Genomic DNA, 25,166 nt, shown 5'->3' with positions numbered 1-25,166 from the left:
AAGGTGCTTGTCACCAAGCCTGATGACCTGAGGTTGCTCTGCAGAACCCATGGTAGAAGGAGAGAACTGATTTCTGAAATATCCTCTGACTGCTACATATACACTGTGATATCCAAGTACATACACACACACATACATTACACATTTATACATACATTACATACATATACATATCACACATGTATCACATTCACATACATCACATGTCATATACATATACCTCTCTCTGACACACACACACACACACACACACACACACACACACATAAGAAAAAAAGTATGAAACAGCAGAAACACCCCAATGACTGAGTGCTCATGAACAGAGTCACCTCAAGGAACCTAAAGACATGAGGATTTCAGTAGATTCCCGTGCTATGAGGAAGGAGGAGGGGACCACCCTGGCCTGCCTGTGGCCTGGAAATCTTTCAACAACTAGCCAAGTACAGAGATGCTGATGTCTTCTGTGTGCATGGCCCCAGCCCCAGGAATCTCTGTTCCTCCTGACTCCCTCATAGTCCCTCAGGGCAAGGACTAGGTCACCTCTACTTCTGATAGACCTGGCTTCTCCTCCAGGCTGCCCCCTAGAAGTCCCCAGGAGGGCCTGTTGTCTGGGATAGCTGAGCATCTTCCAGCCCTGCAGAGAAAAGCTGAGAGGCGTAGAAAGCATACAGTAGGCAAATGCTGGCTCAGTCCCAATATGGCCAGTGGTACTTGGTTTGCATGTATATATGTGTGTGTGTGTATATATAAGTTCATGCTTGTGTATGTGGATGTGTGAGTAGAAGCCAGAGGTTAATCTCAGCTGTTGTTCCTCAGGAGTCATCTACCTTGTTTTTTGAGAGTCTCACTGGCTTGAGGCTCACCAAGTTGGCTAGAATGGCTGATGAGGTAACCCCAGGGATCCACCCATCTTTGCACCCCACTCCTACCCCACCCCAGTGCTGGGATTATAAGTGTGAGCTACCACATTTGACTTTTTTTTTTTTTAAGATTTATCTTTATTTTATGTGTATTCATGTCTTGCCTGCATGTGTGTAAGTGTACCACATGAATGCCTGGTGCCTAAGGGGCCAGAAGAGGGTGTTGGATCCTCTGGAACTGGAGTTATAGCTGGTTGTAAACCACCATGTGGGTGTTGGGAACTGAACCAGGATCCTCTGCCAGAGTAGCAAGTGCTCTTAACTACTGAGCCATCTCTCTAGCCCCACATCTGGTTTTAAAAAGTAGCTTCCATCCAAATGAATTAGCTCCCAGTACCCAGTATAGGTACTCCTGAACTGAGCTTTGGGGTCCTTATCTACCAAATGGCACATATGAAACTGGGTCACTCATGGCTTGTTAGAAGGATGGAGAGACCTGTGAGGAAGGTAGCAGACCCTTTTCTCGTGCCTCTCAAGTGTGTGGGGTGTGGGTAGGAGGCCTAGGCTCTGGGCCTCTGTGGAAGGGAGGGAGAGGTAAGAGGCAAGAGCGAGGGGATGGGGTTTCTATTTAAAGTGATACCTTGAGGTCAGGGGGCTTCTGGTCTCTGGGGAATTTCTTTGCTAAGAGCCTCACAGGCCACAGCCCCCATCTGGGTGGAAATCCTTGACTCAGGACAGACACAAATCTCTCCTGGGAACTGTTTGTTGTTTTTAGCTGCCTAGCTCAGAGATCATTAACACTCTAAGAATGCAGCCTCTCCTGCCCACCATCCCTGCCTGCCTGGCCTGGACATAGGCCTCCTTCTACTCAAGCAAAGGCTAGGAGACTAGGATGCTGGGGCAGGGGGAGGGCTGAGAACAGTAATGAGTGACCCTTTCCTGAGGCCCAGGGGTCCTGGCTTTATATTGAAAATGGACCTTCCTTCAATCCCCCCACTCCCAGGGCTGCTGTTGCTCCTACCATCTCACCTGTCCCCTTAACACTGGTTAGGCCCTCAAATGGAACTGTTTCAGCCACTTCTCCCAAGTCTTTTCTTCCACTCACCTACTCTTCCCCATAGTAGCAGGTATCCCTCATGAGAGTGGTACCTCCAAGCAACTGCTGGCAATCTTTAAGGTCAGAAGATGCCTCTTCAGCCAGTGCAAGAAACTGGGCCCCACTGCAGAGTCCTAAGCCTTGTAGGGAAGTAGAGAGAGGTACAGAGAACTTAAAGGAGAAAGAGTAGAAGATAATGGACAGCAGGCAGGCAGAAGACCCTCCTTGGAGGCCCTAGGCAATGCCAGTGAGGGAAGAGGGGCTACCTTCAGTCCCAGGCCACCTGACATTGGCTCTCTTCCTCTTCCTGTGCAAGCATGGCAGGTGGAGAGACAGCACAGAGGGCCCTGCCTACTCCAAGGCTGAGCCACAAGAAGAGCTCAGTGTGCTTGGAGGACAGAGGCAAGATCCTGGAGAGGGGAGTGGGGTCAGCTGCTGTGTGACAGGCCAGCTAGAGCCACCAAGGCCTTACAGAGAGTGGCTTCATCTGATAGGAAAGTAGACACAGTGTGGCTGCTGAGAGACCAGTAAGGGGGTACTGCATGGTCATGGTGGAGAAGGTGGCATATTGGAAGCCAGGCAAGGTGGCACATGCCTATGATCCCAGCACTCCGGAAGTGGATCAAGAGTTCAAGATCAGTCACTCTCAGCTACTTTGTGAGGCCAGCCTAGATTATATGAGACCCAGTCGCAAATAAATAAATAAATAAATAAATAAATAAATAAATAAATAATAAGCAAGCTCCATTTATAGAGAGCAATTGAGAGTCCTTGGGCAGAAGACCTAAGATAAAGTCCTGTGGAAATTCCACCTCCATGTGGCCTAGGGAGAGACTGGAGACTGGACAAAGCTCAGCCAAGGAGAACGGAATGGTCCCAGTGTGGTCAGGGCAAAAGCCAGCAAGCTGTGTGGACTGGTAGCTCTCTATTGGAGCTACCAGCAGGAAACTGGGATCGAAGGAGTGAGACTGGGGTCTTTGGCCCTGCCCTCCACAACCCTTCTGCTTCTATGGATTTCTATTAAGTGGCATAGGTCTTGTCTCCTTAGTCAGCTGTCCCCTCCAGGTTCTGGCTACTGCTCTTGCCCCTTCAGGTCCAAGGGCTCCCTGTTACTAAGTGGTGCTTCAAAATCCTTTTTGGCTTTTCCAGATGTAATTGTTCCTTTATTAAATTCCCCCTAGTTGCCTGGTCTGAAAGAACATTCTCTGACTGATGTGAAGGTATGCCTTCTAGGGTTCTTTTTTTCTCTCCGAAGATGGGAGTTGTAGGACTGGGGATGAAGCTGAGTTAGAGTGCTTTCCTAGCATGCATGAAGTCCAGGGTTCAACTGACCCCAGCATCACTTAAACTGAACATGGTGATGTATATCTGTGATCTCAGCACTCAGGAGGTTGAAGCAGGAGGATCAGAAGTTCAAGCTCATCCTTGGATGTATAATGAACTTGAGGCCAGTCTGGGATTCATGAGACTCAGTCTCAAGAAGGAACAAGGAAGGGAGGGAGGGAGGGAGGGAAGGGAGGGATCTGTGCCAACAGTAATGGGGGAAGACTTGGGGAGAAGAGTGACAGTCTAAGGCCTCTCCTATAGGGAGCAAGAATGGATTTATCAAAGAGAGTAAGGATTGAGCTGAGACTGAGACTTGGCTGCAGATTGCCACCACTGCACACACTCACTTTGTGTCCTTGTGGTTCAACCTAAGCACAGGTGCAGAAGCAGCTGAGCAGACCTATAACTTTGCCAGGCCAGTACAACCAAGGATTGTGGGACAAGGGCATATCAGAGAGAAAGTAGAGGATCATAGCCCAGAGGGTCCTGTGGGGTCCCACACTGATAGAGAAAATGAGCAAGCCAGTGGGAGCCACCAGCAAAGGGTGTCTGAAAGGGATTTGAAAGCCCACTTCCCAGTTTGGGTAAGCCCCGAGGACAGGTGTAAGAAGAAGGAGCAAGAGGCTGGGGTGCCAGGAGATTGTCCATTAAGGTCTTTTGGGGCAGGAAGGCTATGAGCTGCTAGTCACAGTCTTGGACAAGTAAGAGGGTGTGCCCAGGACATGCAGCCACACTCCGTGCACATGCACAGCACACATGCACAACCACACGCCCACATCCACCCACACAGTCACACTGTCGCACACACCCACAGCCTTCCCAGACACTCCAAACACCCTCACATGCACTCACCCTCACACGAACCCCAGACAGCAGATGGGGCGCTTGGGTAATTGGTTAAACCTGTTCCCAATGTCTGGCTCCGCCTTGGCAGCACCGTCTGACAGGAAAGCTGGCTGGGCCTGCACCACTAAGCCTGCTGCCCCCCTTCCCTCTTCCTGTGTGACTGCCCTGGAGCAGGGGTCCAGGAGAGGTCTATGGGCTGGCTACACTGCCTGGACATGGGGATGGGAGCTCGAGGGATGCTTAATGTCCTGTGGGAAGCAATTGCAGCACCTGTGAGGAGAAAGTGTGCAGAGATGCTAAGAGCATGCTCCATGTTGCTGAGAAGGCCATGGAGACCAATCCCAAAAAGTTCTGTAGGCCTGAGGATGTGGTATGGTTGTTCTCTGAGAAGAGGCATGTAGATTAGGCCTAAAGAGTTAAGAGCTCCTGCTCTCCTACGTTTGAATCTTGAGCAACTCTGTGCTTTTAGCAGGTGCTCAAAATAGTCAGGCCATCATTCTGCAGGACCCAAGAGGCCAACCTGGCTGAGGGGGAGTGGTCAACAGCTTTGCCCAGGAAGGCCTGGCCCAGCATCTCACACATGGCTGGATGCATGGCAGGAGGCCAGTGTCCAGTCTTCTGGCCCTTTGTAGGCCCCACTCTGCAGACTAGAGGAGCCATCCGGGAAGGGGAGGGAGCAGCAGTCCTGTCTTCTCCCTGCTCGGCTGCATCTGCGGCTCTTTGAGAGAGACTTTGGTTTGTTCCCTGGAGAAGGCCCAAAAACTCCCAAATTAGCAAACCTGGCAAGCCCACAGCTCAGAAAATAGTTCATCCTGATTCCATGTTTTTCAGGCTCACAGAAGCCTTTATTAATGAAGTCACAACACCAATATTTACCGTCTGCAGGGAGAGGCACAACACGGGGCGGGGGGGGGGTCCCTACCCCTCCCAGCAGGCCTGCCTGGGAAGATTGGCATGTTTCCGGTCCCTTCCAGCCCTTTATCTGCTTGATGGGTGTTCTGTGATCTTCCCAGACCCCCCTCCACCCGCCGCCCTCACCAAGCATGGCAGAATCCTCAGAGGAAGGAAGAACTCACGAGTCTCCTTCCTGTGCCCCTACTACTGGACTGGAAAGGGTGTCTCTTCTCACCCTCATGCCACCTGTTTACCCGTGTTCCACAGGATACTCCACTTGCTTGGCAAGGAGAGTTACTGTAGGTTTAACCTGGACTTAGCCAGGTTAAAACTTTTTAAAATTTGAGGATGTAATGGAGAAAAGGACAGGACAAAGCCTTTTGGTTTCTGGTACTGAGTGGATACCAGCAAGGCAGGCAGGGTAGAGAGAGGCATCCGCAGGCCCAGTGGGACCTAGTCTGTGTTCTCAGCAGAAGACATTTTGTGCTTAGATCTCTGAATGTGGTATAGGTAACAAGACTGGGCCGTCCACATGGTCAGGTACACGGTACTCACACATGGGAAGACTAACACAGGCCAGCAAAAAGCCACAGCAACTTACTCAGGGACTCAGGTGAAATAGTAGCAACGTAGGTGAGTCCAAGGGTGGGAAAGAAGGGGGAGCAGGGTACAGGGCTGAGAAAGGGAAGACACGTCCTGCCTGGGTGGAAGGATGAGCACCCTCCTAACTGTAGCATGAAGGGCCTCCTTTGACATTCAGAGACGCCGCTTAATGTCCACATTCCTTCCAAGGGGGAGCAGATGCAGTTAGGCTGCTGACAGGGACAGATGAGGGATGCTGCATTGAGAAAGTATGACTGGACATAACAGTCTAATGGGGAATAGATGGGGCCTGGGAAGGGAAGGGAGGCGTGAGGCACTGATGAACCAGAGGAAGAAGAAGAGGAGTCACAGGACCCTAAGTGGAGGCACTGGGGTTGGGGAGAAAAGAAAGGCATGCCAGCAGATGTCAGAGCAGGTCAACCCAGACAGAAAGTAGGTGAATGTGGCTACAAGGAGACCTGGTGACCATGGCTCGTGACTGTCATTAGTGGAGGCAGAAAGCTGGAGTGAACTCATGGGAGGTGAAGAAGTAGAGGTAGGCCTGGATGTTGGGAGGGAAAGATTGTTGCAAACACAGGCCATTCTTCTCCAGGATGAAGGAAAACTTGACAAGGGGGTAGGACAGACAGACAAACTGGAAAGAGCTCACTGGGCCTGCCTTGTCTCTTGTGGGGTTGGGGTTGCCCTCAGTCTTGAGGGCCTATGCAAGCTCACCATTAAGCCCTCTAAGCTGCTCAGGGGTTCTAGGTATGGTGGCTCACATTTATAATTCAGCATTCAGGATGCTGCAGCAGGAGAACTGACATGAATTTGAGACTAACCTGGGCAACAGAGTGAGACCTTGTCTCTAAAAAAACAAATGAAAATGAAAAGTCTCTGAGACGGGCCCTCCTTAACCCATCCCAGTACTCCTTCCCTCTGGTTCCCCTCTGCTGGAGAAGCCACCACATTCTCTAGGCATGGGGAACCTTTCTCTTTTCTATCCCTCCATGAGTTTGGAGCAACTTGGCCCAGGTTTCCCCTCATGTGTCCAGGCTCTGAGCAGCGTTGCTGACCAGCCCCAACTGTACCCAGAGCCGAAACCCCACCACTGCAGGATCTAAAGTTGAAGATGGATGGCTGTGTCATTAAGAGAGAAACTTTTATTATTCCCACAGGGAAGGAAGACATGAGAGGATCACTAAGAACTACAGCAGGTACCTGGAAAATAAATTAAAACAGAAATGTCTCAAAACAAAGAGGAGATAAAGAGACACGAGAGCAGCTGAGGGCTGCAGTGATGGGCAGCCCAGCCAAGGGGTAGGCTCTCCACTGAGAAGGCTGAGCAGTCCCAGGCCTCAGTCAGCCCATTTCTTGTCCCTCTGCCGGTGATGGCCCCAGGCTCCAAGCCCTGTGGGGCTATGACTCGAGGACTCCCTGCAGCCTGACCAAGGACTGGTCAGAGTCCCAGGGCGCTGGCCAGCAGCAAGCAGCGCTCTGCCCTTGTGGGCTTGTGGTTGTTCCCCTAGTCATTGGAGGTGACATCGATGTCCTCCCCATTGGCCTGCTTCGTGGCAATGCGCCATCGGTTGATGTGGTGGGAGCCTTTCTTCTTCTGCTCCGACTCAGGTCCTTCCTCCTCCAGCTTTTGCCGTTTGTACTTCGTCCTTCGGTTCTGGAACCACACCTTCACCTGAGCCAAGGAGGGAGGGGTACAGGTGAGAAACAGCCCAGGTACCTCCACACTTTGACTGAGTTGGGAGCCAGATGGGGAAACAGGCTACACAGGGTCAGGGCTCCCAGGCCAGAGTTCTCTCCTCCAGGCAGCTGCCACCTGATGTGTCTGGAAGACTGGTCTTCAGATGAAAGTGAGTAGGACAGAAGATAACACTGGGCCAGGAGGAAGGACAATTTTCCAGTCTCTCTCAGAGATAAGGGATGGGGACATGGCTAAGGAACCTCCTGCAGCCAGTGAACAGAAAAGAGCACAGCGAGCCAGGGCTTTCCCAATGATAGAAGAGTCATTTCCAGAAGGCCTAAAGCACACTCAGTCTCCTGAACTGAACCCATACTCTGCTGCACAGAGGGAGAGAGACAGGGCTTCATAACCAGGAGGTGGTGTCCATACCAAGAGCAGGGCCTGGGACAGCCAGATCATAGTAGGGTCCTAGAACCACCTCTGGACACAAAAGTAACCCCACATATGCTCTGCCAGTTGCCTTTATGTCTTAGCAGCACTGTGTGAAATTCCTTTCCCACTTCAGAGGTAGAGCTATGTAGGCCAGAGTTGGGTAGTGGGGAGCCCTGGTCTCCAAGGTACCAATTCAACAGGACAGTCTGAAACCCACCCATGAGCCTCTGTCCTCCTTGGATTCCCATGTTCCAGATAACACACAAGGAACAGTCAGAATAGATCTTGAAGGACAGAAGTAAGCACCTATTTGAACACATGAGTCCCTGTTTCAGTGCCAGGCAGTGGGAGTTCCCATAAGAGGAGGGGTGGGACTCACACAGGCTGGACAAGTGTCCTCTGAGATGGGGGAACGGGTCTGTGAGTCTAGGCATTTCTAGGAAGCCTCAACTTAGTCCTATCTACCATCCCTCCTTCCATGTTCTCCCAGCTCTAATTATCCCTCCTTTCTCCTCCTCTCCCAACATTATTGTGTGTCCATGACACAGCCTCACATCCTCCCATGTGTGAGTCCAGAGCCATGCTGGCTCACACAAACCCTCAGTGTTTCTACACCGTGGAGGAAGCAGGAATCCATCTGCTTCTCCCAACCTTACATTTGGACTTGGCCTTTCAGACAGAAGAGGCCAAACTCTCCTTGGTGCTGGTAGGAGGAATCTAGGTACCCTCCTTGGCTAAGTCCCTTCCCCTTCCTAAACTTATATTCCTTATCCACAGGGGAGATGCTTTGGGGACCCTCCTGGATCCCTGTTTCAGTGAGTCCCTGGGGGAGGGGGACCAGCAGGATTGTAGGACCAGAAGTTTTCTTGGAAGTGTTAGCATAGTTAAAAGCAAGCAGGCGCTCACACCTACTATGGCTGTGCAAATGGCATTGGTAAGTTGTGTATATTGTAGTGGTGAACAATTTGTGTAGCAGTGGTGACTGCTAAAGGTCTAGATCCCCAGGCAGGGCTGACAGCAGCCCTTTGAGGCAAGCACAGGCAGCTACAAAGGTGGGCTTGTGACTCAGGGCTGGGTGCAGGGTGTCATTTCTGATAAGCCCAGTGGATTAGATGGGAGTGATTGTGGGTGACAGTGGACAACACTGGCGATAGACAGCCACTTTCTGTACCTTTCTCCCTTCTTTCACCTCCAAGTCTCCTTCTGAAGATTGATGATCACAGTGGCCTCTAATAGGACAGACCTAGCATGTTTGTGGCGCACCATGTGAAAGGGAAACCTATTTTTTCCCTAAAAATATTAAGGTCAGCAGGACTAGAAATTTAGCTCAGTTGGTAAGAGTCCTTGTCTAGCACACAACAAGGCTTGTGTTCTATCCCCAGCACCATACAAATCAGATGTGTTAGGGCATGACTATAATCCCAGTACTTGGAAGGTGGAGACATGAAGACCAGAAGTTTTAGCTGAGGATGTTTAACTATGTAGTGAGTTCAAGGCCAGCCTGGGCTACATGAGACCCTGTCTCAAAATAAATAAAAATACCAGGGCAAAAAGGCAGCTCTCTAGAAACCAGAATACAGCCCTCTCTTAGGCAGCCTGGCTGTCTTCTGCTGAACAGCCCTGGGCTGCATGTCCAGATGCTGTTTACAAAGCCTGTGATAAGAGGGACAGTTATGATTCCATAATGTTAGTGTGAAAGCCAGAATGCACAGTGTGGGCACAGAGAATTCACAGCAACAGAGGACAAAAATCTATGTGTGTGGGGGAAAAAGATCAGAAGAGAATGGACCCAAACCATGGGTGACTTTTTCTTTTGTTTCTTCAACTTTTCTGAATTTTCTTTAATGCGTTGTTGATAACAATAGTTCTTTTTTCTTGGGGGGCAGCGGGGGTGTGAAAGCCAGAATGCACAGTGTGGGCACAGAGAATTCACAGCAACAGAGGACAAAAATCTATGTGTGTGGGGGAAAAAGATCAGAAGAGAATGGACCCAAACCATGGGTGACTTTTTCTTTTGTTTCTTCAACTTTTCTGAATTTTCTTTAATGCGTTGTTGATAACAATAGTTCTTTTTTCTTGGGGGGCAGCGGGGGGGGGGACTAAGTTTCCAGGGTAGTAGGAAAAGATACTGATACTCTATAATCCAGTCAGGTAACTCTGGAGTTAATCCCTTCATCAGAGGACAGAGGCCCTAGAGGGAAGGCAGGTCACATAGTGTGGCTACTGCCCTATGGAACCAGCTTTAGGGGACCATAGCTGTCTGTACACGTCTCGCCACTCCAATATCAAGAATGTTGGCTGGAGCCCTCCTTTACCCAACTTGACCTCTCTGGTTTTGTGGTCTCATGAATCCTCATTTCACTAGGTGTCTCCCAGTTTCTTACCAAAACCAAACCCTTCCAAGATTCTCCATCTTGGCCTGAGATGTGTAATTCTTACTTGGTTTTTAAGACCCTGCTCAGGTATTCTTAGGCAGGACCTGTCCCGGCATATCTATCCTCTTGGCCCTTTTTCCTGGTCTCAGTAACAGTGAGCCCAGCTGCACCTCTATCTTCTCACCAGATTCTGGGACTCTGGAAAACAAAAGCAGTGTCTTCTCTGGCTTTGGAGCCCCACAGCCTAAAAGGCCTGTCCCATACATGGCCATCTAGCTGGAAAGAGGTAGGGTGACCCAGCCGTGTACTCTAGGTAATGATTGCCAGGGCCAGACCTAGAAAATGGGATAAATCAGTAGAAGAAGAACTCAGATGAATCAAAAAAGGGGCTGGGGAAGTGATAAGTGCTGAAATAATGGAGTTCCTTTTCAGCCGAGTTTAGTGGACACTGTGGCAAGAGGGTTAATTTTTTTAAAAATATTTTATTATTGTTATTTTATGTGTAAGAGTGCATTATCTGCATGTATACGAGTGCACTCGTGTCGTGCAATGCCCTTGGAGGTCAGAAGAGGGCATCAAGTCCCCTGGAACTGGAGTTATGGACAGTTGTTACCCATCATGTGGGTGCTGGGAATTGAACCCAGGTCCTCTGAAAGAGCATCCAGTGTTCTTAACCACTGAGCAATCTCTCTAGTCCCAAAAGGGTCATTAATGCTGCCTTAATTAGTTGGTTTTGGAGATCCAACTGTCCTAGTTGGTTTTAACTAACACAACCTAGAATTGCCTGGGAAGAGAATATCAGTTGGGGAATTGCCTTGATCAGATTGGCCTGTGAGTATGTCTGTCAGAGATGGGGCTTAGTCCACTGTGGATGGTGACATTCCCTGGACAGGTAGTCCTTAACAATATAAGAAAACTAGCTGAGCTTAATAAGCTTGCCTACCAGCCAGCCAGCAAGCAACATTTCTCCATGGTTCCCAGCATACTTCTTTGGCTGTGAAGTGAGCGCCTTGGTTGGAGTTAATTCTGTATGGAATAGCAAGCAGGCCTGCCTTCATGTACTTGCTTTGACTTTCTGCTTTGAATTCCCTCAATGATGGGTTGTAACCTGGAATTAGAAGCCAGATAAGTCCTAAACCCTTTCATCCCCCTAAGTTGCTTTTGGTCAGGATATTTTATCATGACAATAGAAATGAAACTATGGAGTATATGCGAAGATGCATATGCAGCTGGGGATCACTGTTAACTGAGACCAGGAAGAGCACAAGGAAATAAAGGAAAGTGGATTAACCACTTCCAGGAGGAAGCTGGAGGAGGACTGTCCATTGTGGAGAGGGGCAAGGCTCAGCTTGAGCCAGGTCAGTTGACAAACAGGAAACTGCTCTAGATGGACAAGCATATCACTTCCTCAGAGTACTGGTCACTGTACGTTATGGATGAAGGCATGCATGACTACATCAATGAATGGACAATGACCTTACAACAAGCAGGCGACAGTCCCTGTCAGTATTTCAGAGATTATCACACTTTACTTTTGAAGAAACTGCTGTTTGACCAAAGGAAGTCTTATCCCTCTTTCCCACCACTGCCCATACCATGGCCTCTTCGCTCCAGGTGCCTGTATACGTTCCAGGGAAGACTGTCCTGTCCTCAAGAAGTTCAAATATCCTTGCCAAGATCTTGTAACTGTGACACAGGAATTCTCCTTATGTTCTACTGCTCCCTCTCCTGCTGTAAACATGTCTTCATAGTCTGCCATCCTCAGACACAGAGAGAGTCCTTAGAATAGACAGCAGCTTGGAATATCAATCAAGCCACCCTTCAGCCTGCTCTCTTCTCTGCCCTCTCCCTGGAAATTATTTTTCCTATCATTTGATCATGTCAGTGTTCCCATTCTCAGGGGCAGCTCAACTCTCATCCCACCAAGCTGAGGTTGCTTCCAACTCCCCACCTGCTGTAGTCTTATCTCTTCCTGAGCCACCTTGAATCCTCCTCCGTTCACCCATCCTAGATTTTTACCCCACTCCACTCCATTCATCCCCCTCCTCAGGTTCATGTCCCTGTCCCAGATCCTCAGAAAGCCATTCCAATCTCCCTTAGCTTTTCCTTACCCCACCACATATGGACATGCTTGGAGAAGAGCCAGGGCTTAAGGGAAGGGATGTGCCATCCCAGAGCCACAGTGAGATAGTATCAAAGGTCTCTTTCCCTAAAATTCAAATCACTTGGTTATCTTCATTTTACCTTTCCCTCCAAAGGCATACTATTCCACAGCAGGAAGGGACACACCCCTCCCATGTCTGTGAGGAAAAACCCATAGGTAGGTGAAGACATACTTGTGCCTCCCAAGACTTCCCTCCCCCCTCCCCTCAGGCCCCAGGATGGCAGCTGGGCTTGGTAGTTTCAGCTCCATCTTACCTTGCTCACCTCAAATCCTTGCCTTCCTCCCTTCCTCCCTATAATCCTACACATCCCTCCAAGTCTTTGAAGTCAGAAGGCTCTGGAGCCTTCTTCCCATTTTGTCTCCCATGGGATCCCTCACTCCCAAGCTCTGACTTTAACAGTTGCTCACCCTCTGCTCCTCCTGCAGACACCCACACTTTGCATTTAGCCTCTACTATTAAGTGAAGACTCTAAGGCCAACGACCAAATCCTTGTCTTTTCACTCATAGCTCAGCAAAAGTCAGTGGTAGACAAAGTTAGGAGACAAAAAACCTTCTGGTCTTTTCTTGGCAGGGCCACCAAAACACTGATTAGCCAGGAGCAACCAAGTGCCTTCTCACCCTCTACAACCAATATACCCCATAAATGAACATGTGTGCACAAGTGACATAACTATCTCTTGTGTCCTGTGACTGCCTACTGGCATCTGATGGGTTTTGGGGATATTGTCCAACCTTTAGGCACCCATCACAGTCAGCCCATGGTGTCCTGTATGGTGGGCACACACTCTCAGGGTGCTTGAGGTTCTGGTCTGACCCAGACCCAGATTTGCCCAACCAGTCAGGGGTACAAGCTTAGGTGAGTACCTTCCTGGCCATACTCCAGGGTTGTTCCACAAAAGGTATGAAGCAACTAAGTACAACCAAATGCAGAACTGACTGTTACCCAAGGACCTTCCTTTTACCTCTTGGGTTTCCCACTTTCATCTCAACACAAACACCCATTCCTAAAGTATACAGATCTACACCAGTAGCCCCAGCTACTTACCTCCTGACACCTCACACTGGATATTTTAAAAACATGTATGAATGAGTCTTTTGCCTGCATTATGTAAGTGCACCATGTGCCTGCAATGCCTGTGGAGGCCAGAAGAGGGCACAAGATCCCCTGGAACTGAAGTTAAGGATGGTTGTTAGCTGCCATGTGTCAGCTGGGTACCAAATGTGGATCTTCTGCAAGAGCAGCAAGTGCTCCTAACTGCTGAACCATCTCTCCAGCCCCCTCATGCTGAAGTTTTGTGAGCACAGAGCTCCCCTGTGATGATCTACTGAACCCTCTCAGACTTATCCATAGATTGGTATTTCCCTCATCAAAACCAACAGTCCGCTGTTATAGTATACCTGGGCAATTGAAGGAGAAAAACAGGGAGGAAACAATGAGGGTAGAGAGCAGAGGAGTGACTGATAAAGGCTAGTGGTCATGTGTGGAGAATCAAAACAAACTTGCCTATTCATCTGGTACATTTTTTAAAAATTTGAGACAGGGTCTTATGTAGTCCAGGCTAGCCTCAAACTCATTATTTAGCTCAGGATGTTCTACCTTGCCTCTGCCTCACAAATGCTGGGATTATAGGTGCATACCACCATGCCTGGCTTTCATTCAGCACACGTCCATTGAGTATCTACTCCATGCCGGGTACTGAGCTAGGTCATGTGAGAAAAAGTAAGCTTGACCTTTGCTTCCCATAGCCAAGATGCTCAGACTTGTTGTTCATGAGAATCACCCAGTAAACTCTTCTCTCCTGGGCTGCATCCTAGATGTCCTAAGAGCATCCCCTGGGTATCCTTGTATTTTAAAAGCTCCCTGAGAGATGGATGCAGGTGGTCTACAGATTGACCACCTGCATATGGACATGGCAGATAATTAAGTTATAACAGCAAAATCTGATGCATATTAGGATAGGCGGGGGGGGGAATACTCTGAACTATGGGAACATGGAGGAGGGACACACAGAAACAAGGAAGTCAGAAGTGGAAAGTGAATGAGTCTCAGAAATTCAAGGCTGGAGAGCACCCTTGTGTTTATTTCATTCAACCTCAGTAATGAAGCAATGGAGGCCCAGGGAAAAGACGGAACCAGAGCTGAGCTGAGCTGACAAGATGATGGCCATCAGCAGATATGTGAGGATACTGGCAGTTGTTAATAGCTCTCTAGAGATGAATGGTGGACATACAGAAGATAAAATGGATGATGAGATAATTAACTGATGGGTACACAAGGGCATGCAATTCATAGAAAACATAAATTTATCAATTTATACAGGTTACTAGATATAAGACTGCTACATGTGAGGGACAGACCACAGAAGCCTAGTTGACAAATGTATGTATCAACATTAGAAACACATAGCAGGGAGCTGATTGACAAATAGCAGATAACTGCAAATGACAGGTAAGCTTGCCTGGCAAATATGAGAAATGGATGGTTAGCTAATTATACAGTCTGAGTTCAAGTAGTAAGTTTGAAGGGCAACAGAAAGACAACTCTGATAATGGAGAATGAATGTGGCAGGAAGAATGCCCACCCAGAGGCACCCAGGCTGGCTCCTTATTATGCTACTAATTTGACATATTATTTTAAACAAAGAGAATGGAAAGGACTAGGAATAGGAATGGAGCTATCTGAGTTTTATGCAAGAGGCCTCTAATCCTTGAACAACATATTTTCTGGAAGGAAACAGACTGAGAGTGGTTGAGTGATTTACCCATAGCCACACAGCAGGTAGATATTTGAAGTCAAATCTGCCTGATTTGGGGGAACCTGCCCAGCCCTTCTGGAAAGACAGGGGCTACAAGGAAGCTCTGCTCAATACCCCCCACATAGTTCTATAAAAGGATTGCTATTGTGTATGCAATCCTACCTCATTCCAGAAGGAAGGAGATTAGCGAAGAATTCCGATAGTTAGTAGAGCTGGATACATCATATTATTCTATTTGGTTTTGTTCTAAATATATATTTGAAAAGTCCCATAATAAAAATGAAAGAAACATCCAGCCCATCTATGAACTGGCATTGTTAGAAACAAATGTTGACAGAAAGCTAGATTCAGTTTGAAATAAAGTTAATTAAAAATGCTCGCACTGAGCTAAAAAATGGAAAGTTTAAAAACAATGACACTATTTCAGCAAGTGCTAATCTGTGGGTGGTGGGATTATAAACTGTTTTGTTTTCTTACATTTCTGCAATTAACATTTAATAAATATTACTTTTTACATGAAGTTAATTATAAACACTATTCTTAAGTTGACACCTTGTTTTAAACAATAATTGTAAGGTGCTGTTTGCCAGGAGGGAAAAGAGGTGTTATTTTATTGACTTTTTTTTTTTTAACATAGCTTTCTTTAAAACATTTAAAAAATTAACTCTGTTGCCTTGTAAAATTTTTTTCTTGCAGTTGGAGTTGTCAGTTAGCAACTCTGAAAAGCCATGGGTCCTGCAGTCCTGTGATGGAGCCTGAAGGAGATGCCTCAACAGAGATCTGCTATACAGGGTATCAGACACCGCAGCCACAGTGCCAGGGCAGAGGGTGAGGCTGTGGTGTAGTTATTGCCTCCATCTACTAGACTAGCGCTCCTTGTTATCCTAGCAGCTAATGGGAGGCCACAGGCAGCCCCCACCTGCAATTAGTTGTATAGCAGGGGGCAAAGTGGGTGGAAGGAACAGGCAAGGTTCATGACCCCAAGAAAGAGGCTGACATCCCATTCCAGAGCCGGAGGCCTAAACAGGAAACTCCTCCAGGGCAGCAGCTGAGTTCAGGGTCCTTCATGCACCAGCCCATGCACCCAGGGAAGGACCAAACATGAGTGGCACTTCCTCCCCGCGTTAATTTATGGCAAGTCCTTACAATGACCCCACATTTGTTTGCTCTTTGCCATTCCCTAGATTAAAAAAAAAATTTTTTTCCCTTAAAGTACCAAACCCTACCTGGAAATTGTAATATCACCCTGTTCAAGCCCTCCAACACCACTGGAATTCACTCCCTCCCACACCTAACCAGCCACTGGTGCCTGGTCTACAGTCCCAGCTCCAAGCCTCTCAGAGGCTCCCTGCATCCGTACCACTGTTCCCAAAGACCTAGCTGCCGGCCTGTGCACCGGTCAAGGCCACACTCTCCGACTTCAGCTTAGAGCTGGCCTCTCCGAGGTTCTTTCCTTCTGATGAGGAGAGCAGCCTTTCTTTCTCCACACATCACATGTCGGAGGTGAGGAAAGGTCTTGCCAGCTTGGCCAGCAGACGTCAACACTGCCTGGGCGGAGATGGCCAGGTTACCCTGCAGACTGTGAGTGCCATGTCCTCTAGACCAGATAGGGTTGCAGCGACTTGGGGGTGAGGTCTGGGGACAAGGGGCGTCCCCGGCCTTCGCTATCTGGGCTCGGGGGACCAAATACCGGCTGTGGACTCTGTCTCTAAAAAGTCCTGTGAAGCCAGGAGTGATAGCTGAAGTCTGTGATCCCAGCTGAGGCTGAGGCAGGAGGATTGCAGCTAGTCCAACCTGGGCTACGTAGTGAGCCCCTGTCTCAATTTAAAACAAAACAAAACAAAAACCCACTTTTGAGACCCAACAGGACAAGCGCTGAGGGATGGAAGGGGTTCCTGGGACGCAAAACCTCCAGGGTGGCTTTTGGTACCCGCCGGATGGGAGCTCCAGCCCCACCTCCCCTGCTGGGCGCGAGCCCTTGGGCCACGGCCGGGGATGGTTACCTGCGTCTCCGAGAGGCTGAGGCTGCCTGCCAGCTGCTTCCGCTCGGCTCCAACCACGTAGTGGTTCTTCTCGAAGGCGCGCTCCAGCCGCAGCAGCTGCGAGGGCGAGAAGGCCGTGCGGATCCGCTTGGGCTTGCGCGCGAAGGGCCCGTGGAGGAGCAGCCCGTCCTGGGGTACGTCGCTCGCTGCGGCCCGGCAGCAACGGCAGCGCAGGTACAGAGAGAGAAGGGGCGCTGTGAGCCGCAGCCCCCTGCGGGGAGCGCCCTACCACCTATGCACCCTGCCACCCCATCTGCTCCCCTTTCCCCTTCCGCCGCCCAAGTCCGCCCGCCTTCCTGAAACCACCCTCAGGAGCTACCCGCCGGACGCGCGGAATTCACTCTTTATCCTAGAGGCGAGCCCAGGCCCGATGAGGCACCTACAGACCCAAATCCACGTTGCCAGGGGCGGCAGAAAGGCCAAGGGATGACAGAAGTCCCTTAGGTCTCTCCCTGAGCCCTTTACCAGCGAGGCTGCCTCCCCCCAGAGTCCCAATGACTCGCTTTTAATCTTCTGATCGGGAAGCATCGCCCTCCCTGCCGAGACCGGCAGGTCTGGGTGTCAGGAAGATGATAAGAGAAAGAGCAAGGCTGTTAGGCAAGCCCGTGCCAAACACTACTTCACCAACTAACTAGAAGGCATCCAAAGACCCACACCTGCTTAAACTAGGAATGCTCAAACTACTAGCTGACTGAAAAGTGCCAAAAGTCCTAGCCTCCACCATGCAAGAGGTGAAGGCAGGCCAGGTCAAGCATGCAGGCAGACCTTGCAGGTCTCAAAATTTCTATTTCCTTCTTTCTCTGCCCCACCTCTTTCCCCAGGCCTTAGACTACGTGCAGGCCCAGAATAAGAAGCTGGTCATTACAGGACACTCTTATTGTTCCCTGGTGGGAAAAGTCTTGCTGCCTTGGATATAGTCTGTGCTAAAGGCACATGAAAGTATTGATCTAGGTGCCATCCAATATATATAATGGTTTCTCCATGGGCATGTGTAAATATATGCTCCATTTCCCCCTTATCCTTTCCTACCATTACTGTACAAAGATTTCAGAGTGTGATTGTCCTTTGGTGAGGCTCTGCATTCAATCCCTACACTGAGGAGGACTGGATAAGGCTGGGGTGGTGGTCAGGAAGCACAAAAGTCAAAGCAGGCATCTACCCACAGCTCCAGTACAGCAAGCCCCCACTGGGCCATCATACAGTTGAACATTCTCAATTGTCATCTAGGCTCAAACAAGCCCTGAGACCATCACGGGTCCTCACACAGTGGCCTGTATCAGTTCCCCTGACCCACCAACAACAGAGTCCTAGATGGGATGTTTTGACAGAGTTAGCTGTTAAGACTGACTGATCCAATTAATTTCTTCAGAGATGGCTACTGGGTTGACTCAATTTGACCTGCTGTTTTGCTCTGAAGACAATGACCTGGACAATTCAGCTGAGATCTCTCATTTCTGGAAACAGCTATGTAAGTAAAACAGGCAGGTTGTTGAGGTACACTTGTTAAAACTCTCCCCATAAATTAACTGTATCCCTCTGCTGGTAGGAAATGCTTTGCTATATCTGGGCTCTGGAGACCTGCACTGGCTAGCAAGATCACAGGGATTTTCTTTCTTTCTTTTTTTATTCACAAGGTAATTTTTTACTGAAAATTTGAACATTTCATACACTATATTTTGATTGTATTTAGATTCCCCTCCCCTATTTGCACCTTCTTTACTACCCAATTTCATGTGCTCTATTAGATATATTATATATAAAATATTTGTATATACATTAAGATCCATAGAGTCAAAATTGTGTCCCCAAATGCCCTTCAGTATGGGTTCATCACTGGAACCTGGTCATTTGGAACAAATGGAACTATGGAACACAGTTGCTTGGGACTGAGGTGCTGGGAGAGACAAAGTTGCTGACCTCCAGTCACCTTATTCAAGTGCCTGGGAGAACATCACTGGGGAGTAAAGGATGGACATTTGCCCCCTAGGTCATTTGTGGTAAGAGCAAACCTAGGATTCTCAGGCCTGTTTGAAGAAAAAGAAGTTTCAGTTGGATAGTAGAGGGACAAACAGTCAGAGGAGGTGGTCTGCTAGAGAGAATGAGGGGAGGAAAAAGGAGGAACCTTCTCCTGGATGGAATAGAGAGGATTAAAGTTTCAGGAGAGGAACAGTATGGTAGGCCAGGGAAAAGTAGAGAAAGCAGATGGGAAGCTTTTACTGATGCTAAAATGAATTGCTTCAAAGTCCCACCTTGTTCTGAGTCTAGTAAAGTCCCAACAGAGGTTTTCTATGGACAAATGAGGGTGTGTATGTGTGGAGGGGTAGCCTAGCTTATCTCAGCCTTCAAAGGGTTTGGCCTTAGCTGCTGGTGGGCCTAACCTGAACAGAAGCAAGGCTGCAGCCTGGAAGGGCCCTTTAGATGTAAGTGGGGTGCTGTGGTGTGCAGGGAAGCATGGAGCTGACAAAGCAAGATGGGGCTCTACAGCAGAGCTGTATGGAGATGTTGGGGAGTCTATCAGTCACCTCTGATTTGAAGGGAAGTGCTCTGTCTTTTTAAACTCACTGGAGGAGGATGGCAGGAAGCAGCTCTGTCCTCTGATCATGAATGGCCCCAGTTCATTGTAATGTTCTGATGCACCTGCCTTAGGATGTGTCCATATGCACAGGTAGAAACATCGGGGTCTTTCTGACCAAACTACCAAGAAGCAGAAGGCTGGAAAATTATTCAAAACGCTGATAAATAATGACAAGCTATTTGACCCCAAAGATGCAAGGCTTTTTCCAATAAGAAGGAGGATGTTCAGTAACATCTGAGACAACGAACTTGCTCAGTCCAACGGCAAGGATGCCTAGGTACCATGTACCTGGGTGGTTTTTTCTTTGACCTACGGGAAGAGGTCCACCCTTTTCTAGCATCTCCAAGTCTGGCCCTGTAGCTGGGGTGCAGCCTGTTTGGAAGCAGCAATTTCAGGCTGTGAGAGTGTCAGTTTCAGACACCCAGTGGAGAGAGAGGTACATATTCCCAAGTCTTCCTGGAGTTAGAATGTCAACGTTCCCTCTAGCCCGGGTTCCTACACCCTCTCTGTGGGCCTTTGCCAGGCGAAGACTGGGAAGTAGAAACAGAGATTTCTAGGAAGGCGGCTGCTGGAAGCGGGAGCTAGGATCTGAAGCGCCCTGGGCTGAAGCTGCAGTCCTGGACAGAGGGGCAGCCGCCCGCCTGACTGGGGCTTGGGGCGGGATGACCCGGCGGGGTGGTCTGAGGCTAGGATCCCCAGAGGCAGGTCAAAAAGCCGAGATAACCGGGTTCCTCCTCCTCAGCTGGAACAAAAACTGCCTTAGAAGCTTCGGTTCCCGACCACAGGGGTTTTGAGAGGGCTGGGTCTCCCTCAGCCCCTCTAGACGCAGCTCCCCAGTCTAGAAAGTTCTTAATTTCCAGGAAATATCACCGAAATGCCAGCCTGTCTTGCTTTTGGCAGGTTCCTCCCCTTTGATCCCGGGCTCCGAGGTCCTAAAGGTGCACACCGGCTTTTCGCGTTCGCTTAGGGGAGAAGCGGCTTCCACTAGCGCCCAGCCCAAGCTGCCCGAGAGCGCTGCGCCCAGAAAGCGGACGTTTCCTTTTCGTTCCTGTAGGGTTTCGTTTCTAGCATCAAAAACGGGACTAAAATGAACATCGCAGAGACCGGGTTCTCTATAAAACGCGGCGCCGGAGGGTCCGGGACGGCTCGGTTCTCATCTCCGAGGCCGGGCGTGGTCTGAAGAGTGCGTCGCCGCCAGGACACGCGTCCGCCTGCAGCAACGATGATGGGCCCCAACGCTACAGAGTCTCGAATAGAAAAGGTCCTTTGGTGCCCATCGAATTTCCGAGCTCGCGAATGCGGTCCCTCTTGGATCCATCTCCGCGTCCAGACACGGTTCTTAAGAGAAAAATCCAACCGTTGTGCAACTCCACAACGTATTCCCTGGGACCGAAGGCTCAGGAAGCAGCAGTAATTTCCGAGAGAGAATGCATCGGTCTCGCCCGACTTGGGGCTGCTGAGAGCCGGAGAGCTGGGTCTTTCGAAAAGGACCTCCCGCTCTGGGGGCGCAGGATCAGTGCTCGAGGTCTTAGGAGCGAAAGTGAGATTCCAGACTCAAGGCGGAAAAATCCCTTCTCAAGGCCACCTCCAGACAAGCTGACCTTCTGGACCTGGCGGAACCCGCGGCACCCTCTTCTCCAGAGCCCCTGTCTCCTCACCAGCCCTGGTCCCTCTGACCGCGGGCTTGCAAGATTCGAAGACCCAAACCCTGCCAGTGTGAAAGAAGCTGAAGACTGAGCTCAGTGGGGACCCAGGTAGTTAAGTAAATTTGAATAAAATCTCTTTTTATCATCAGTAAGCATTGATGTAACTGATGAGATATGTTACCCAAAACACCTTAGGCTTTTCCCCCCTCCCGTCTGGGCAAATCCTTGAAATTCTGAGGAGACAAAAATTCTTGATGAAGTAATTACACTCTCTGGATCCATGGAATCTTTTTGGTGAGTGTCTCTTGGCCAGGTGGGCCTGAGATCATAGTCGGGACCGTTCTGCCTAAATAGCTTTCTGGGCCAGTCAAATAGCTATAGCCAAAGCGCCAGGAAATATTTTAATTTTATAATCTAAATAATTATACCAAGTATTTGATTCACTTTGACCGTGTAGACCTGGCTTATTATCAGATTAGCTCCTGGAGCCAAAGTGTCAACCTTTTTTGTTGTTTCAAGAAAAGCTGAATTTACCTAGCTCCCTGTGAGCCATGAACCTCTCAAGATTGGGGTCCAGTCTACACGAACAAAACCAAACAGGGACTAAAGCGATTACTTCAGGAACCAAGGTCAATTTTTTTTTTTTAAATGAAAGAAAAACTCCAACAAATCCGAGGAAGAAAATGAACTCCAACAAACAGAACTCTCTATTCTTTGGGAAAGTCAGATAACTGGAAAGAGAAAAGAGGGAAGGAAAGGGGAAGGGAGGAGAGGGGAGGGGAGGGGAGGAGAGAGAAGAGGAGCAGAGAGAAGAGAGAGAATGAATGGGGGGGGGGATGTCTTTGGCTATGACCTTAAAAGCCCTTTTGCCCCAGCCTTCTCCTGGAAAGGATTGTCCTCAGCCCCTAGCAGCAGGGTGAGCTCCGGAAGCAGTCAGCGGTGAAGGAACCCAGTTTGCTTTTTGCAAACCGTCCCCGCCTCGGGTCCGAGAGGCCACGTGTGATTTGGAGAAGTCTGCCAAGGTGGCCAAGAGACAGTCCAAATCAACGGAGCGAGCACTCCACGCTGAACATTAACTGTGTTGTAGCCCTCACAGTCGCCCCTGATTCCCAGAGCCAGGGTGCGCAGGTGGACTTTCCCCTGCCCTGACTCCGGCGAAGGATTCCTAGGAGTTGGTGATCACGAAAGCGAAGGACGGTCCCAGCTCAAGCAGGGGCGCGGGAAGAGCTGAGGGCCCTGCGCTTTCTGTGATAGGACCGGTTTAGTTATAGAAGAGACTAAGGTCGGCCAAGTGAGGGCCAGATGAGGCGCCAAGGATGCTTCTGGGCCGGAGTTCCCACCAGTCTCACTCCCGAAAAGTGTAGAGGTCTCAACCTCACTCCCTGGTGCGAGACCAAGACAACGGAGGGCAGACTGATCTGGCGGGGCTTTTCCCACCATGGGAAACAACCTCTGCAGACCAGCAGCCGTATCCTCAGCAACTTCTGAACAGCCCCGCGACGCCCCCGAGCCTCCCCCGTGTCATCGGTGCACGGCCGCTGGCCGGCCCCCTTGGCTGGCGGGCACAGCGTGGGCACTCACCCTGGAAGCGGTGGCCGAAGAAGCGATTCCGCAGCACCCAGGGGTAGAAGTGGAGAGGGTCCCGGTGCTGGGCCCCGAAGAAAGAGTGCGGGGGTTGCAGCGGGGATGCGCCCAGCTGGTGCGCGGGGTGCACCGTCAGAGCCGGGTGGTTCATGGCCTCGGGGAACACGAGCTCCGGCCCTCCGTAAAGCGAGCGGCCGGCACCCGCGGCGGCAGCGGCAGGGAAGCCGCTCACGAAGGCCGCCTCGGCGGCGCCCGGGTGAGGGTAGTTGAGCGCGGTGGGCCGGAGTGGTTCCTCGGAGGCGGTCGCGGCCAGGGGATGGGAGCCCGAGCTCCCGCTGCCGGTGCTGCCGCCGGTGCCACCATCCTTGGCCACCAAAGACTCTATGGTGAAGCCCCGCTTGGCTGCAGGCTGGAACATGATCGCCAGAGTCGAGCAAGGCAGCGGGGGTCTGGGGAGCGCTCGCCGCCCTGGCGCTGCCGCCTTGCAGGGTGTGCTCCGAGTCAGGCACATGCACTCACACCCGCACCCCTCACCTCCCCCGCCCGCAGGCCCGCCCGCGCTCGACCGGGGCCGGGGAGCCGGGGGCAGAGAGGCGAGGGGCGTGCAAGCGCGGTTGCACCAAGTCGGGCCGCTGCGCAGGGCCGGGAGCCTGGGTCCCTGCGGCCCAGCGGACAGTTCCCGGCGCCGGCACCCGCTCGGGCTGCGTGCGAGGCTGCGGACTGCTTCTACTGTCTTCCGGGCTCTCTCTCCCTAAGTCACACCACGACCCCTGCCCACGATCCTCCCAGCAGTGCCCGGCCAGGCCTCGGCCTCAGCTCTGCTAGGCGCGAGTTAGCAGGCACCTGCCCCGCGCTCGCCCATTGGCCGCCGCTCACCTGCCCCAAGGTGGGGGGCGGGGCGGGGCGGGGCGAAGGATGGCGGGTGGGGATGCGGTCCGCAGTCGGAGGCAAAAACCGGACTGGAACCTTTGGGCGACGATCTAGTGCCCCCCCACCTCCACCCCACCTAGCCACTTGGCTCTCCAGACTGGGCCTTTAGCTGAGCCTGGTCGCCACTGCAGCGGCCTTAGCACATGCCGGGTCCGAAGAGGACATCTGTAGGGCCTGAGCGCTAGGAGAAACTCCAACCCTCCTCCCTTCCTCCTGGGATGTCAGGTCAGTTCTTGGGGAACTCGGACCAGAGCTAGGATGGACATTTGGGGACCAGGGTCGATTCTCTGGGCAACCAGCTCCCGGGAGTTCTCCTGACCTGAGAGAACCCTCCGCTCAGCCACGAAGGTCTCCGGAGCCGAGTTCTGAAGCTGTGGCCTTGTTCCAGAGATTTTGCGTTTTCAGAATGTCACCAGGGAGGGGGGGATCGCATCGCAAAAGGGACGTGTGTTCTTTTCACAAGGCCAAGTTTGTTCTGCGCGGGAAGCTGCGGCGTCTGTCACCCCTCTGTTCTCCAGCAGCAGTTCACCACACTCGAAAGCCGTGGGTTTGTTGGGCCACGAGCGCAGACTGGCTCTCACCGGACAGCCGGCCTCAAAGCACATGGCAGTCCGTTTTCTTTCGGGTTTAAGTGTTCGCTGCCAGGCCAGGCTGGAGTCTTGGGTCATTGTGTCCTAAATTAGAGCTGGTCATGCAGCTCAAGTTGGCTCCCAAGAGGACAGGGCAGCCAGCCTTGAGTGGCAGCGGCCACCTGGCCTCCCCGACATTTACCTGCGACTGCGGGCATCTGCTCAGCACTCAGCGGGGGTGATAGGGCTATTGACAGGCAGAATCTGCACTCTGTAAACTTTTCCAGGCCCCCAAGGAAACACCGCGCGGAGGCCTAAGAGAGCTCTGGGTTGTGAGCTCCGGACCAGCCCCGTCCCTGTGCTTGGCGGAGAGAAGGACGCGAATTCTGCTTTCTGGTCGCTGCGGGGCTGGGTTCCAGAGGCCAGAGCACAGCCAGAGCGCGCAGGTACCAGCTGGGCCTCCGGTCGCAAAAAGCCAGGTGTCTCTGCACAACTCTGCGGGGACTCCAGGCCAGGTCTTGGCTGTGGCCGCCTGGGCGCCCGGAGCCGTGGTCCAGGAGAGTGCTCCGGGCGTCCTCGCAGCCACAAAGCGGGTTAAAGTCTATTTTCCACTTGACTGCTCCGAAAAGCCCCCGCACGCTGACGTTCCGGCCCCCTTGGGCGAGGTGGGAGGAAGGGGAGGGAGGAGGCTTGAAACGGAACCGCGCCCTGCAGTCCTTGGCGTCCTGGGCGACCCAGGACGGACACCTGGGTGACCCTGGCGCCCTGGTCTCTCACTAGCGTCTCTGG

General features: G+C 51.0%; 2 protein-coding genes across 4 annotated transcripts in view; one reads left to right on the top strand and one right to left on the bottom strand.

Annotated features, from left to right (window-relative positions):
• The window catches only part of Sfxn5 (sideroflexin 5), a 142,240-nt gene extending 135,357 nt beyond the window's left edge, over nucleotides 1-6,883 (top strand). Inside the window, exon 15 of one of the 2 annotated variants that reach the window (XM_008824713.2) lies at nucleotides 6,783-6,883. In XM_008824713.2, the coding sequence (XP_008822935.1) occupies nucleotides 6,783-6,873 (91 nt within the window). In that variant the 3' untranslated portion in view covers nucleotides 6,874-6,883. The remainder of the gene's footprint in view (nucleotides 1-6,782) is intronic. The other variant, XM_008824717.2, reaches the window with a different exon arrangement.
• Emx1 (empty spiracles homeobox 1) lies at nucleotides 6,750-24,194 on the bottom strand. Of its 2 annotated transcripts, XM_029559421.1 has the most exons (4): nucleotides 24,128-24,194; nucleotides 22,876-23,287; nucleotides 17,035-17,219; nucleotides 6,750-7,297 (listed from the first exon to the last, which is right to left on the bottom strand). In XM_029559421.1, exons 2-4 carry the CDS (start codon nucleotides 23,027-23,029, stop codon nucleotides 7,130-7,132), a joined length of 507 nt encoding a protein of 168 aa, XP_029415281.1. In that variant the 5' UTR covers nucleotides 23,030-23,287; nucleotides 24,128-24,194; the 3' UTR covers nucleotides 6,750-7,129. The 2 variants fall into 2 exon arrangements, with proteins under 2 accessions (XP_029415281.1, XP_008822940.1); XM_008824718.2 differs by lacking the exon at nucleotides 24,128-24,194 and having other exon boundaries at nucleotides 22,876-23,430.
• Between the last annotated feature and the right edge of the window lie 972 nt (nucleotides 24,195-25,166).

The sequence above is a fragment of the Nannospalax galili genome, unplaced genomic scaffold, assembly GCF_000622305.1.
Source record: "Nannospalax galili isolate Female #2095 unplaced genomic scaffold, S.galili_v1.0 scaffold389, whole genome shotgun sequence".
Lineage (NCBI taxonomy): Eukaryota > Metazoa > Chordata > Mammalia > Rodentia > Spalacidae > Nannospalax > Nannospalax galili.
The sequence above is the reverse complement of the archived record's forward strand: the minus strand, read 5'-3'. Positions and strand labels throughout refer to the sequence as shown.

What these genes read in the sequence shown, in the direction of transcription:
- Emx1 (XM_008824718.2), bottom strand. Translation starts at nt 23,389, where the DNA reads ATGTGCCTGACTCGGAGCACACCCTGCAAGGCGGCAGCGCCAGGGCGG. An exon ending in CTTCGGCCACCGCTTCCAGG is followed by an intron (nt 17,220 to 22,875) that starts GTGAGTGCCCAC and finishes GCCGGGCCGCAG; the next exon opens with CGAGCGACGTACCCCAGGAC. An exon ending in TCAGCCTCTCGGAGACGCAG is followed by an intron (nt 7,298 to 17,034) that starts GTAACCATCCCC and finishes TCCTTGGCTCAG; the next exon opens with GTGAAGGTGTGGTTCCAGAA.